The sequence below is a fragment of the Schistocerca gregaria genome, chromosome X (genome assembly GCF_023897955.1).
Source record: "Schistocerca gregaria isolate iqSchGreg1 chromosome X, iqSchGreg1.2, whole genome shotgun sequence".
In the NCBI taxonomy this organism is placed as follows: Eukaryota; Metazoa; Arthropoda; class Insecta; order Orthoptera; family Acrididae; genus Schistocerca; species Schistocerca gregaria.
In genome coordinates this window covers 378,379,220-378,395,794 of record NC_064931.1, presented here as the reverse complement: position 1 = coordinate 378,395,794, position 16,575 = coordinate 378,379,220, and the positions used below count along the sequence as shown (strand labels likewise).

Here is a 16,575-nt window from a genome sequence, read left to right as displayed (position 1 = left end):
CTGATCATTTACATAACTAGATTTTTGTTTTAATTTTAATCTACATCAAAATTTGATAAATGTAACCCACCCACACCAATACAGTACATTTAGATACTCATGTATGGAGCAGAAGAAGTTGTGAAGTAGAATTGATTTTAATATGTTTTACAAACTTTGTCTGCCAACACCTTTACCCAAAGGAAGGTAATCACATATTTTTATGGCTGAATACTTTGCTCCTTTCTGTGTAAGGATAAGGTTAAGATGTGCATAGTGGTAGCTACCGATCCTAGTGTTATATTTCTGAATGCTCTAAATACTTTCAAAAAATGCCCAATTTTTTGTAACAGACCTCATAAGAGATTTAATATATTATGAAACTATTGTTTGTATGGCTAATTTTTTATAAAGATGCCAAAATGAAATTCGAGAATGGACGCAAAATACTATCCTTACATCACACTTCCGTAGAATGAGTAATTTGTGGCTTCGTGCGGAATCGAGCTAGAACCATGATTCCATTTATGGCATCAAAGAATGGAAGTAGGCAAAGTAAGCTAATTATCTGACACGTACATCAGGAAACTGAGCAATTACTTGTAGTGCACCCCGTCATTTTCAAGGCACAAGTGCGCCGGGAGGAGTGCCGCGCAATGAAATTGCGACACTCGGTAGGAGGGGCTACCCCGACCAATAACAACAATATAAACAACTAGCGCCAACACATAACGAAATACGACCAACCTCTTACGGATAGTTAATATTAATCACAAACAGATGAGTAAGTAACATTACATCTGTCGCTCTGTTGTTTGATCAGGGAAGGAGAAAGTTTCCAAGCAGATTTTAAGCAAAAAACTTCTTATTTGCCAGGTCATTTGCTAATTTAATCTCTGCTGCTTCCGTAATAATATTATCCCAATGCCTAAACGGGCACTTGAGAAGTTCTGTGGTGTTATTTCCATGGGATGACCGATACCAAGGTGATGTTCTACAATAGCGTGTGTGACGCCTAAACTCTAATTACCGGTCGTCCATGATCCTGATAGCCTGAACAAAGTATGTCACAACCGTACGGTATACCGCACATATCCGTCTTATATCTTGCACTGTACGTAATTGAACGAACTATGTTTTTCTGAGTTAAATGAAAAACCATTTACCGCAGTAAATCAATAAAGCTTTTGATTACTTTATAAATCTGTTAATAGTTTCGTATATTTGTGTTAGGTCCTATTTTTGTGGTTTATGATTGTCATATGTTTCTATAGGTTTGTTACCTGTTAAACAATAAATAGCAGTGCTGAGTGTGTGAACGTCTTAGAGCGAATTTTTCAATTTAAGAAAATTGTGCATGGTGCAGTGAGCTTTGCTGAAGTCACATTTGAGGAGTACTTACAGGGCCGGCACTTGTAATCGACGTGGACGTACTTGGGCGTCCCGGGGCAGGGATCTGTGCCGTAGGGCCGCCCGCTTGGCTGGAACTTGCACTGTCGCTTCTTCTGGCACGCCTCCACCACCGTCTGCAACAGAGAGTACTGCGCCCACTCACTCCAGACGCCTGCTCCTTTCCACATCTCGTGCATTATACACTAAAATTTTAGCAAATGCCACATTCCGTGAGGATTAATCTTCTGCACATTGCACAAGAAATTGTAAATGTGTAGTTGCTGTTAGTACAAATCCGCAGTGGCAGAGGTTTCAATATTTCGTCAACTTACATAATGTAGGCAGTTGTTAATAGTGTTGTGCAGGTTATCGCATTAGAGTTTTCTCATACAGGCCATATTATTTAATTTAAAATGACCTTAATGTATTTAAAAAAACAATGTGCATTTGCATGGAGCTTTAGTGAATTTCATGTTATTTGGCTAATTACTAATTTTAATTAATTGTTGGAATAAACATATTTCACCGGACGAGGTGGTGGTGTGGTTAGCACACTGGACACGCATTCGGGAGGACGACAGTTCAATCCCACATCTGGCCATGCTGATTTAGGTTTTCCATGATTTCCTTAGCTTGCTTCAGGCACATGCCGGGATGGTTCCTTTGAAAGGGCACGGCCAACTTCCTTCCCCATCTTTCCCAACTCCGATGAGACTGATGACCTCGCAGTCAAGTCTCTTCCCTCTTCCCTCAAATCAACTCCCCCCTCCATCCCCCCCCCCCCTCATACAAACAAATGTATAACTATTGGCAAGTAAATAGAGAAACGTATAGAGTTTTCCTAAAAATGTGTGACTGTCGTGATTTGCGAAAACCCTTATACATGCAGTCTGGTAAGGTACCTGAACTACTTTGCACCTCGACGCTTCGAGCTGCAGGCACAGAGGCCGGCAACATTTGGTAGTTAACCTGCGTAGCGGTGAGACGTTGCTAGTGTACCAAGAACGATTAGTGAAGGTGCAATTTTTTTGAATATCACAGAATTTACACTTGTACTACAAAAATGAAGGTTTGAGCGCGAGTCGAACCGCTGCCTCATACGTTTTTGTCTAACGTAGCTCGAACGCTAACCACTTTTTGTTTTATCTCATTTTGTTCGTTAAATTTGTTTGGGGAGGATGTCCCATGACACCCGTTCGAGTTCATCGTTGATCCAGTCACTCAGTTTTTTAATTACAGAAGGCAGCTATCCCTCTGACCGAACACACTGAGCTATCGTGCCGGTCACCACTGTAACATCCGGCACCGACGCACAAATACATCAGTTACCCAACAGACTCGTAAAACTTCTCCTGCGATTTTCTTGGAAATGTCAGAGTAATACACCTTACTACTTGCGCATTAAGTTGTTTTAATGTCCTACTAAAGGCGTACAAAGTAAATCCGTGGTCCCAACGTCGTGTCCTCCCCTTGTAAGTACAACCGACTTTCAGTTGCGTGGCGGAATGTGGCCCCACTGCATGTGTGCCACTGAAACCTAGGTGTTCGTACTTGCAGTTGCGGTATCCCTGGAGTACGTCACGAACTGTGGTATCACTTTAGATGCGTATGTGAACGCAAGTTTGTGTGCAGAAATACGAGGGTTACCCAGAAAGTAATGCACGGCATTTTCTTCCTTCAACAATTCGTTCTTGAACATAGTGAGAATTACACACACGAAAGAATGGTGCTTTATCTACGCACCATATTTCTCCATGTAATTTCCATGTCGTTCTATAGCCTTCCTTCAGCGCGAAACAAGGGCGTATATGCTCTGTTGGTACCAATCCTTGTCCTGGTGGCGGAGGCAGTGCTTCACTTTGTGGCCTTCCTTTGCTGAGTGACAGATGCAGCGCCAACTGCCGAGCCGTAATGCGTCTGTCCTCTTGGATGGTAACACTAACTCGCTGCAATATGCCAGGTGGATGGTTTTCCCAACCGCTGCAAACCGCGGAGCTCCATCGAACCATCTACTAATGATCTCACCCTCCGTGCCCAGCGACTAACTGTACTTCCGTCGACAGCAGATGTTCCACAGACTTTGCACAAGCGTTTGCGAAATAGCAAATCCCCCTCGCTCTAAAGTACTAGCAGTAATTCGTTTTCTGTGAGCGGAAAAATATAATGCTTCTCACAGTCAAAATTGTGTACTTTGTGTAAATAATGTTCCGACTGACAGTGCTGTGAGATAATGACACCTCATGTTTTGAAATCGACGAAATGACGTTAACTACTGGGTAAGGACTGGACTATGATCTGTAATCACCAATGAAACTCCGCGGAATGTGAATGAAACACATGGAGAGTGTCGATGATATACAGCGCTTTGTGGTTTCTAGGTGTCAAACACCTTTTACGATGATAATAATAACCACAGAATGTGCTCCTATGGTCACTTGTTGGTACTTCTTTTGATTAATTTTCTTGTGTCAGCTGTTCATTTCACGACTATATCCCTACAGTGATCGAGAACGTTGTATTATAGGAACTGGGGTATCTGTGGTTCGTGGGGGACAGGTAGATCTCTCACCGGCGCAAACAATGTAGATTTTAATTAAAATTGCAAATGTGTATTTTTCGTCGTATACGTCTATTGTCTCGATCACCCGTTTGTCTATGTCTTCAGTGTCGCATAGGAATTTGTCAGATTAGTAACTGAATAACTTGTACTATTATTTATTTCAGAATCCAGCGATGAACCTTCCCGCTTGTCAATTTTGCTGTGGCTAGTCGTCGTCGTCTTCACGAAACTGCGTAGTTATCAATGTATGAACGCATTCAATGTTTTTCATCTGGATCTTCATCCGGGAGGCGTTTGCCGAGCAGGTACTCTGCTGAAATTTTCATCTTCAGGTCATCGATAGATTTTTAGTTTCCATTGTGGGCGAAACGACTGGCGTCTCGATTTTGCCGTCATTATTTCGCACGGCTTACCCCACAAATGGCACTTTAACTTGTTTTTAAGATAGCTTTTCCACAGCACCTGTTTGTGCTCAGCAAGCAGTTGTCGGTATTGGACGTTAACGTTTCTGTATTGCGCCAGTCGGGTTGGATGACTACAGTGGGGGACCTCTGATGGCCTCTTCTAGCTCTCTTTGTACGCCGACTGTCAGATCAGGTGGCCACAGTATACTCTTTAATGGTATGATGGCAGCTTTGGGTGTACATTTGACTTGCGCGTCTTGAATTATTTCTTGCAGGCCTATGTCCTCAGATCTAGACTACCGTACGCTCTGTTTACAAGAGACAGCATTTGGCGTAGATTGTTCCAGTTTGCTGTGTTCAAAATATTTTTATTTACAAGATGTGCGTTCTGATCAGTATGGTTTGGTCGTTTCTTGTGAATGTAATACCGTGATAACTGTTGGTCAATCCGGAATCGACTATTTAACGTGAGATTATTTTTCGCCTTTCTATTAGTTAGTGTCATGTATTGGTTTGTACCTGCACCGACTCTGATGCAAGATAGATTGAGTTTTTCTGCAGAGTTGGACTTCTAAGCAATTCCAGGATATACAGGGCAAATTTTATCCAAGTCTTTTTATTGTTATAAGGAAAAATCACTTTCTTGGATGTCAGTCGCTGAATGGGGACATGAAACAGAACTTGTAATCCTCCTAGCGGAATAGACGCAGAAATTAAAAAAAGAATCAACAAGATTAATTTGAAGTTTTTGTTTACTGTGGAAGACTTACTTGGAGACAGATTTCAACACGTCGTTCTTAACAGAGCAAAATCGACAGATGTAAGCGTACTCTGCTCAGTACCCCAAGGAAATATGATAGGACCGTTATTATTTACAATGTATACAGGCTGTTCGGAAATTCCTGTTGCAAACTTTTAGGACCTGTAGAGGGGACTTAGTAGACAATATTTCGAATTGGAACCCATGTCTGGAAACGCATCGACTGAGTAGACAATCTTCTGAATTAGGACCCATGTCCGAAAACGTACCGTTTCCTTGCTACAGCCGTTTGAAAACATATTTGCTAGGTAGTCGCGGCGTATGGTCCTTACGTCGGAGTGGCTGACGTCGTTTCACTTCTATCCTACCTCTCTGACCTGGTTCAAGCCTCATTCACGTGTCTGTGAGCGTTACAGCAACATGGTTGAGTACACATTTGCAGAATACACCGACGTGATCCCTCTTTATGATGAAGCTCACGGTAATGGAAGAAATGTTCGGTGCCTTTATCAAGATCGTTATCAACAACGTATGAGTCAGTGGCATGCCCTTTTACCCACAATTACGCAACTGCTTGCAGGAAGGGGTGCCTTCACCGTCACCGTCAGCAGGCGTGACTATGGTGCTCAAGGAGACGCCGAACATACGAAGTGGAAGAGGTCATACTGAATCACTTGAAGAGAACCCGTCAACGAGTACACGAGCAATTACTTTGGTTATTAATGATGTTCTGGGTCACGCCAAATAAATTACCCGTTAAAGTGGTCGCGTCACCAACATGTTTTCAAATGGTTGTAGCACGGAGGCGGTACGTTTCCGGACATGGTTTCCCATTCAAAATACTATGTACCCCATCTTCAACTTTTATAGTCCTGTCTTCCTCAGTTGCGTGTAATATTACGGTATATTGATAATTTTTACTTATGGACCGTCTGACAGCAACTGAATAAAACACAATTTTAGTGCCATACGCGTTTCGCCTTTATTTTCTGCAAGGCATCATCAGTGGCAGGTTGCGTGGACAATTTCACACATATTACGCTCCTGTTGCATTTGACAGTCGGCAACAGAAACCAAAACATTGCATTACAACAAGCGTTCAGTTCATAGTGCTGTGGAATGTGGAAAAAACCGCAAATTGGTGTTCATAAGAGGAAGAACAACACCAAAAATGCAACAGGAGCGTAATACGTAAGAAATTGTTCACGCAACCAGCCACTGATGATGTGTTGCAGAAAATAAAGGCGAAACGCGTATGGCACTAAAATTGTGTTTTAGTCATTTGCTGTCAGACGTTACATAAGTAAAAATTATCAATATACCGTAATACTATGTACCCACTCCCCTCTACAAGCCCTAGAAGTTTGTAACGGGAATTTCGGAACGTACTGTGTAAATGACCCTTTAGGAAGCGTCGGATGCTCTTTAAGAGTGGTCGCAGATGATGCAGTTGTCAATAAGAACGGTGTAGGCTCTGGCAGGGGAGCCTGAACGTAAATAAACGTAACATATTGTTCATAGATCTGAAGAGAAAACCACTACTGTGTTACTACACTATTGACGAGAAACTGCTAGAAACAGTATCTACCGTAAAATAACTAGGAGTATCTATCCAGATCGATCTTATGTAGAATGACCGTATGAACCAAACAGTAGGAAAACAGATGCCAGAATGAGATACACAGAAAGAATCTTAAGGAAATATGACTCGTCCATGAGGGAAATGTCTTAGAAGGCGCTTGTTCGAACAATTCTTGTGTATTGTTCGTCAATATGGGATCCTTACCAGGCAGGACTGATAGAAGAGATGGAGAAGACCCAAAGAAGAGCGGCGCGTTTCGTCACAGGATCGTTTAGTCTGCGCGACAGCGTTACCATGATAACAAACTCCGTTGGCGGATGTTTCAAGAGTGGCGATGCGCCTCACGGAAAAATGTACTGTTGAGATTTTGAGAGTGCACATTCCGTGAAGAGTCGGACAACGTGTTACTTCCTCCCACATACATCTCGCGTAGTGACCACGACGAAAAAATTCGAGAAATTAGACAATCATTCATCCTGAGTGCCATTGGCGAACGGAACAGGGTAGGGGGTATCGTTAGTGGTACCAGTAGTAGCCTCCGCCACACACCACAATGTGGTTTTCGTAGTATGACGTAAATGTAGAAGTAGAACAACATTGCTTCAATGACAGTGCAGCTCCATTGTGAATCCAGTTCTCTTCTATCGGATGAGTTAGATGCTGTTCGTTCACAGCTGGCAATCATCCTAACTGTTGTCGGGCGATTGGAAACTGCTTTGAATGGGTGTTATGGGAAGAGATACAAAATGTACCTCAAGTATTATCCTCTCCCATTGGTGCTATCTGTCCTTTTTAGGAAATGTAGAACTTATTACCCCGCGTTGACTGGACTAGGGTTGGCATGAGAGTGGTAGGTCTAGCGGCTCTGTAAAGGAAACGCTGAGCCCAAGGAGAATTCTGTGTATTTCAGCCATCCCACTAACCAACAAGTTTGGGATGGTATCTCTCACTGACACTGAAACTGAGGCAAAGCGACACACTTCACTCGTTGGGAAGCCTGCTGCTCCCGTTATAAGGGGGTGGAAAGCTCAAAAGAGTAAGCGGTCTGTAGTTCGAGCGAAGGGCAAATAATGGTACCTCTTATGGAAATGGTAGCAAGAGAAACGAAGAATCACCTTGTGCATTCAGTATTCATGCATGCAGGCCCCATTCAGCATGTTGATGAAGCTGTTGCGGCAGCCACTGAGGGAACAGGGTGCGACCATCTATGTCGCAAATTTGACAAGAATGATGCCTGACGACTGGTCTATGAGGCCATACTTAAATCATTTAGGGAATGAAAGAAAATGTTGATAAGACCAATTGTACTCACGGAATTTTAACAAAGCCCACAACTGCTTAATTGTCCCCATAAGTGATTGTGGCTTGCTAGTCCTGAGTTGAGTAGAAGGGTGAACGAGAGACTTTGATGGTTCTGTAGAAGCTAGGATGCTACTTTCTAGATTTGCATCATATAGTTGGGTACTGTGTGACTGTAACAGGTTTAGCAGCGCTAAACACAAGGATTTCTGGTTGATGCGACTTTCCATTCAGTCCACACAACGATAGCTGTAAGGGACCCCAAAGTATTCGTGTCAGAACTCTAGAAATACCACCCATGGACGAGACTATTAAAATCCTACCACTGTAATCGTAAGAAAGTGCCAGCACTCTTAAGAAGCAGTGGAGCGTACATCATGGTAGACACAGAAAACTGACTAAAACCCGAAATTGAAAGTAGTGAGATTTTTGGGGTGCTTATAAATCGAAATATGTCGAAAAGACAGGCCAAAGTACGTGAAGGTGGTGTATTCATCGCACTAGGCAAGAAATGCATAGCCAAAGAAGTTGAAATAGAAGTTGCATGCGACATTTTTTGCGCAAGACTCAGTATTATCGTTAGGCATAAATACGTTATTGGATCCTTCTACTGACCACCAGACTCACCCCGAGACATAATCGATAACTTAGGAACAAAAAGTCAACTCTTTAGTACACATCTTCCCCAGTCATACTGTTTTCCATGGGTAGACTTCGATCATCACCTAATCGATTAGGATAATTACAGATTTTTTAGCAGTGTTTGTGACTAGACCTTCTACGAAGCAATACCAAATGCATTATATGAAAACTACTGAGAACAGAAAGTTCATAAATGTGTTAAATATGTCGACAACAAATAGGCCTAAACTCTTTTAGGATGTTTGCTGTGAAACTGATATCTGTGACCCCAAGGCAGTCGTAGCAACAATGATACCAAACTAAAAAGGCCAACTAAAGCATATAAAAAGATTTATAAATTTAGGAAACTAGGTAAAGATTAAGTTCTGTCGTGTTCCAATGACGAACGTCAAACATTTACGTCTGGCCTGAGAAACACAGAAGAACTGAGGCTCCAGTTTAAAAGAATAGTTGACCATGCACTGGACTGACAGGCACCTATTACAACAGTTCATGGCGGAAAAAACCTGCGTGACATACACTGTCTATAAGGAAACTTCTAAAGAAACAACGACTACGGCACCATACTTGTAAAATAAAGCATGGATCCATCGATAGAGAGCTAAATGAAATGTGTTTTACTGTCAAAAGGTTAAGGCGCGAAGCATTCAATGATTATTTTAACAGAAAGTTATAGGAAGATCTCTCACTAAATCTAGAGACGTTCGGGTAATACGTAAAGGCTGTCAATGCCAATAAATTTATTGTCTAGATATTCACTTATGGATGACAGGACTGAAATTTAGGGTAGGAAAAGCGGAAACGCTGAAATCGATAAAACTTAACATGGGCCCATAAACCACTGAAATTCCTATCAGATTCAATACAGAATTGGCGGCTGAACTTGTCCCTCTTAACCACAACGTACCGTAGATTCCTTGTAGAAAAACCTGTCACCGTAGTTTCCTCGTGGGAAAAAACTGTACTCACCGGTTGGGAAAAAAGCACAGGTCACATCCATCTACAAGAATGGTAGCAAAGTGATCTACAAAACCACCGTCCAATATAATTTACGTTCATATCTTGCGGAGTCTTAGAACATATTCTGAGCTCAAACGTAATAAGGTGTCTCGAACAGAAGACCTCCTCAATGCCAACCAACATGGATTCCGGAAGTATGGGTCACGCGAAATCCAACTCCAGCTTTTCTCACATGACAACTTAAAAGCCACTTGTATACCCTGTTTGCCTTCATCTATTGTAAATCCAGGTGAAAAGGTGAGGAAGTTTTCGAAGTGTTTGCGAGTTCTGTAAATGCTGTGGTACGTGGGTACCAGCCCAGTATTCATCTAATCGGATGCGGGAAACCACCTGAAAACCACATCCTCACTAGCCGGCGGAGCGGTCCAGATTATTAATCCGCCGGGAGGATTCGAAACGGGGCCGGCGCGGTTCCAAGAATCAAAGCGGCGGGCTGAAGCGTGCGGCAATCCGGGCCAATCACAAAGCGTATACCTGAAGTCCAAATACTGTGGCTATATTTTTGTGAGGATCCCTTGCTCTTTTGGAATCGAAAAATAATAGAGGCGGATGTTCGCTAAACATTTCCAAGATGTCATTAATCGTTATATCTCTGTTTATAAACACAAAAATTACTTTGAATTAGCTGCTCGTAGGTATACCTTAAGTATGAATGAGAGTGGGTGAGTTGAACACTTTTCGGGTATAGTTGCTGGATGGTCAGCAAGTTTACTACCATTTATCCCACCCTTTTCAAAGTTCGGCCATTACAAAGGAACACTCTGTGGCATCGATATGTAGAATTTTCAACGTCGCTGTAAAAGCTGTGTTCGAAAGTAGCACCATGAGGATGAGAGTCGGGCGCCCGTATTCAGTTCGTCCGTGGCCTTGTGCAGTGTTCTGCACATGTTGCGTAGGTCTACATCTACGTGATTACTCTCCTATTCACAATGAAGTGCCTGGCAGAGGGTTCAATGAACCACCTTCAAGCTGTCTCTCTACCGTTCCACTCTCGAACGGTGCGCGGGAAAACCGAGCACTTAAATTGTCCTGTGCGAGCCCTGATATCTCTTCTTTTATCGTGATGATCATTTGTCTCTATGTAGGTGGGTGCCAATAGAATGTTTTCGCAATCGGAGGAGAAAAATGGTGATTGAAATTCCATGAGAAGATCCCGTCGCAACGAAAAACGCCCTTTTTTAATGATTGCCACTCCAATTCACGTATCATGTCTGTGGCACTATTTCCCCTACTTTGCGATAATACAAAACGAGCTGGCCGTCTTTGTACTTTTTCGATGTCATCCGTCAGTCCCATCTGCTGCGGATCCCACACCGCACAGTAATACTCCAGAATAGGGCGGAAAAGCGTGGTGTAAGCAGTCTCTTTAGTAGACCTATTGCACCTTCTTAAGTGTCTGCCAATGAATCGCAGTCTTTGGTTGGCTCCACCCACAACAGTATCTATGTGATGGTTCCAGTTTAGGGTATTTGTAATTGTAGTCCCTAAGTATTCAGTTGAATTTACAGCCCTCAGATTTGTGTGACTTGTCGCGTAATCGAAATTTAGCGAATAGACCTGACCTGCCAGGACATCTAATTCTTTGATATCTGCAGGCAGATTACTCGCTTTCAAGATTAGTCTGTCTGCTGCCTTGGTTGTGAGGAAGGTGATTGATGGCCCCTTTTCATAGCCGACGCTGGTTGCATATCGGAGAAGGCCCGCATTTACGCACAGCCTAGAAGCTCGCAACACAAGAATTTAAATTTTAAATGATTTGGGTTTAACACTGTGGTGTGGGCCCTCTTATAAATGAAGAACCCGCGGACGTAATTATTTCGTGTAGCCACATTCGGCTGAATTTTTCAGTGGATAACTGATTTCAATTAAATTATCATTCACCTTTCAACTTCGTGCTCCGCTGCGTCAAATCTCCACCTTCGCATGGTCAAATGGGTGGTACTTCATTTGGCGAAATTGGTGAGATATTTAAAAGAATGGTTCAATGAATATCGGCAGTTTGAATTCAGTTAGACTTCGCGAAAGGCCTACTTCTGCCATATGTTATTCAACCAAAATTAGGGCCCAATTTTAGCCTTCCTGTCGCTAGATACGAATTCTTGAGTCTTTGAAGCTCGGCATATTCTGATAACCCTATTCGCTATAGAGATATTGCGGGTAACGCACAAAATGTCTTAAGATCCAAATCTTCTAGCATCTCTCTGATTTGCAATGTCAGCAACGTCATACGACCTCCGTAAGCATTTTAGCGGGAAACTGAGGTTCAAGGTAGGAGCCTCCTCGAAGACCGTACATTAAAACTATTATTCTCAGTGAGCAAACTGAGAGTTCAGACGATGGGACGTAGACTGGACAACGTTAAGAGTAATCCTAGCGGCAGATCCTGCCACTACCAGGACCAAACCGGACATCTGCTTTTTCTTTCAAGACCAATTCTCACAATAATGTCAGTTAATATTGGAAGTATTTCATCTGTTAAAGAAGTTTTACTGTCTAACATCTGGAACAAACAACCTGAGATTTCCTGTTAATTCGAGAGACCCATAGTGGTCCAACCAAACTAAAGGGGAAAAAATGGAACGAATCTCATAATTAAAAGATCAGATACGACGTACGTTAGTGCAGTGTTTGCAAGGCCTCGTCTAAACTAATTTCAGTGGGTTCTACATCAGATAGCTACATAGAGATCCTGATAGTGGAGATTCAGTCATGTACAGTGTCATTCATATATGAACCACCTAACACTAACTTGTTTCTAACCTCATTCAATAATGCTAGTAATATGGGCCAGCTACTGCTCCTCCTGATCTCTCGGAGATAACTGCCACTGTAGTTCATGAACCTGCAACGAAATTGAAAAAAAAAAAAAACAACGGAGAAGATCTGGAAGACTGAACTGAAAAGATGGGACTAGCGATAATCCGTGGCCCAAATATGCCACCATTCTTTAACAGTGACAAATCATGTGGTGGATACAATCCATTTAACATTTCTGTCAATGTACATTTTTCTCTGCAAGTAAAGAAGACTTGCAGAGCCACACCCACTCATCTAATACCGACCTCCTACTTGCTTTGTTGAAGCAGTTATGAAACCAGAGACTGTTCAGTTCGAAAGGCAATTTTACTTCAATAAAGCATGATGGGAGAATTTTACACGAGAATGTGACATGGAGATCCTAAAACTCGACCAATCACTAGAGACTTATTAAGAATTAAATTAGAACAAGTCATCTAACGTAAGTATACTCGAAGTTGATACAGAAATAACTATATCTCAAGTCTTGACAAAGGGTCTAAGTCTCTCGTGGGGAGATACGAGTAACTATTTGACAATGAGCCATTCTCTGAGCAACCAACTTAAACAGGTGAAGACCTCCGACTTGCAGTATCAGTTTCCAGAATAAAAAGTGGGTTGACTTAGTATCAAATATGAATATGCAACAGAACAGCCGGAAGAGATGTAAATTATTTAAAACCCTCAACAATGACCCAGCTACTGCTCCTCCTGGTCTCTCGAAGATAACAACTAGCCAAATTACCCGTCAGTTACTTTTGAATGGTAAGATTAAAGAAAGATCTGAAAAGCTCTTGGCATATGTTGATGAGAAAAACCATCTGAGCACTCTTTTCAACTTAGAAGAACTACAAGTTTTCAAGTCTATGAAGAAAAATAAAGGTGCATGCCTATACCAACCATGAACATAAGAAATCAACAGGTTTGGATCTCATACAGAAGACTGGACATTAAAATTTAGGAACACCTGTATTTCAAAATTGCAAACTCCAAAGGTTTGGTTCAAAGTAAAGATAATGGCGCTTATAAAGCCTGAGAAAGAGCCAAGAGATCCTAAAAACTTCCGTCCAGATTTAATTACCTGCCATTTGTAAGATATTGGAAAGTCTGATATTCGGTTTGGAATCAGAGGGTGTTGGAAAAAGCCTCATAAAAAAGCAGAATGGATTTCGCTCAGGAAGATCATACCGTGGACAAATATTTAACCTGATGCAACACATTGAGGATGGCTATGAAAACGGTAAAGTTACATATGTGACTTTCATGGACCTACAGCAGTTTCTGATACCGCCATCAACAAAAAGGATTATATGACTGCAGAATTTCTCGGCGTATTCCAAAGATAAAATTTTCTCATGTGATCAGCCGAGTGGTGGTCTCACCGCATCGCAGCGTTGCAATGTGTTTCATATTCATCATATTCAGACGAAGTGACGATGGATACGAAACTCATTGAGACGTTGCGACAACAACAAGGAAAATCGGTGGAGGATTCATAGAACTGGTTCCCTGAGGGAAGTGTGTTGTCTTCGCTGCAGTATAACATCTACATAAATGAGCAACCAATTATTCTCTTTGGAACTACCACATTTGTTTATGCTGGTGATACAGCGAGTGCTGCCGGCCGAAGTGGCCGAGCGGTTCTAGGCGCTACAGTCTGAATCTGCGTGACCGCTACGGTCGCAGGTTCGAATCCTGCCTCGGGCATGGATGTTTGTGATGTTCTTAGGTTAGTTAGGTTTAAGTAGTTCTAAGTTCTAGGGGACTGATGACCACAGATGTTAAGTCCCATAGTGCTCAGAGCCATTTTTTTTTTTACAGGTTGCCTAAGGTAAAACATTTGACGATGTGGAAATGAAGCTAACAAGAATGGTAGACGACCTAAACAAGTATGATGATAACGATCTCCAGCCAAATCCTGGAAAGACATAGATTTGTGTATCTCATCTACGAAATAGGAAAGATAAAAGGAAACTGAACATTACTTGGATAAGAGAACACATATTCCACTGTGATACTCTCAAATATCTTGAAGTAAAGATAGAGCATTCCCTGACATTTAGAGTCCACTAGAAGAAACAAAACAGAACGTATCTTCACGGAATGACATAACATGCAAACTTAAAGGAAACAGCAGGGGTGCACAGCCAAAAGTGCTTCAAACGTCTGCGGTGACACTGTGTTTCTCCGCAATAGAATATTGAGCACCAGTCTGGCAAAATTCTGTACATACCAAACAGATTGATACAGCCTTGAACAAGATTGGACACATTGTGACAGGCTGTGTACGACCAACTCCCGCTAGTAAACGTTACCAGACTATGAATGCAGCACCACAAGGTATTCACAGGCAAGCAGCTTCGACAGTGGAGAAGAAGAAATAGGCAATTCATCCCAGACATCCCAATTTTGGACACGATACCCAATGTCAAGACTCAGATCAAGAAACAGCTTCATGCAGACAACTACAGCAGTTCCGTCTCCCTGATCTTGCGGAGTGGAACTTTGGCGAGATTCTTTGCCTGAAGTACTCTGGGCAAATTCAACTTCAGGAGATGGGGCTTTAGCAGTGATGATGACATTTGCCACGGTGGGAGTTGCAAGACAAACAATATCTGCCACTCTGCAGGAACCTGCCCGATACGTGAACTACCAGTGATCTTGCTGCAGCTGACAAAACAGCAATAAAACCACCGAATGCTCGATTCTCCACAGAATATGAAAAGAATTATTTGTTTTTTATCTTCCTGTCTGCACTTTATAGATTCTTTTGGTGCATATTAATCCTTGAAATTTTATTTGTACTGATTTCTGTCTCCATTGTACTTAAAAGCCTCTGTAATATATTCTTTGAACCCAGTTAATCTCCGTGTGTATGCTACTAATACTCAACCAGTATTGACATAATTCCATATCCTGGACACATAAAATAAATAAATAAGTGGTAAATTCAAACATTAAGTAAACAAATGCATTTTTTTAAAATTAATGTAGTTTTATAAAACCGTTTTTGTCATAATGATTATATCAATATCAGTTGGAAACAACAACAAAATTTTTATTAATATTCCCATTACTAGAATATGGCAGTTGCATCCGTTATGAGGATATGGTAACTAGCTTCACTAGTATGACGTGTACATGTAAATCAGTTATTCAATAAGACTGTTTCAAACTTTCATTTGAATACTTTTCTTACGAAATGTGCTGTATACAATGTAAGTACAGTTTGATTGTTTGTTATATACTTTTTGTTATATTGCATTTGGCTAACAATACTTTTTCTTTTATTTTCTGGAAAACTTTACTCTCAAAACAATGTGACATGTAATATTAACACCATATCCTCTTTCAGAGCTCACCATCTCACTTATAATATAGAGATACTGACTCAATTGTTCAGGAACTCAAATGGGGAAGTTGCAGTACACACAATGGAAACCAAATATGGTCACTATCAGCTGACATAGTGCAGTGCTACATCATGTGTGTATAATGTGTGTAGTAATTTGGAGTGAGGACAGAATAAACAGAGTAGTGATAGCTTTTTACATTATTAAGTAACTTATTTGCAAATATGTACTTTACGCTAGAGATAAGCCAAATGATGTAGCACTGTCAGAAACAGAATGGTCTTATGTTTAGGCTGATAGAGGTTCCACTCTTCACCTGGCCATCCTGATTTTAGATTTTCCCTGGATTTCCTAAATTACTTTCAGGCAAATACCAAGGTAGTTCCTACTATGAGGCCATAGCCAAATATGTGTCCTATGCATGTCAGACTAGACATGTGTCCGCATCTAGTGGTGTTCCCGGGTTCGATTCCCGGCGGGGTCAGGGATTTTCTCTGCCTCGTAATGGCTGGGTGTTGTGTGTTGTCCTTAGGTTAGTTAGGTTTAAGTAGTTCTAAGTTCTAGGGGACTGATGACCATAGATGCTAAGTCCCATAGTGCTCAGGGCCATATGAACCATTAAAAAAAAAAACGAGTTGGCCTTTGGCTGTGCTGCGGTGAGGACGCGCTGTTTGTGTTCCTGCCGCGGAGCGAGCGCTCGTGTTGTTTACATCGTACTCGGCCGTTTCGCGCGTGCCGTACTCAGCACATAGATCACTATGGCGCACCAGTATAGAAAATCGAGGCTC

At 41.8% G+C, this 16,575-nt stretch overlaps 1 protein-coding gene across 1 annotated transcript in view; it reads right to left on the bottom strand.

The window, feature by feature from the left end:
• The window catches only part of LOC126298069 (protein eva-1), an 869,024-nt gene that overhangs the window by 240,975 nt on the left and 611,474 nt on the right, over positions 1-16,575 (bottom strand). The window contains exon 2 of the mRNA XM_049989388.1: positions 1,382-1,520. Coding sequence (XP_049845345.1) covers positions 1,382-1,520 — 139 coding nt within the window. The remainder of the gene's footprint in view (positions 1-1,381; positions 1,521-16,575) is intronic.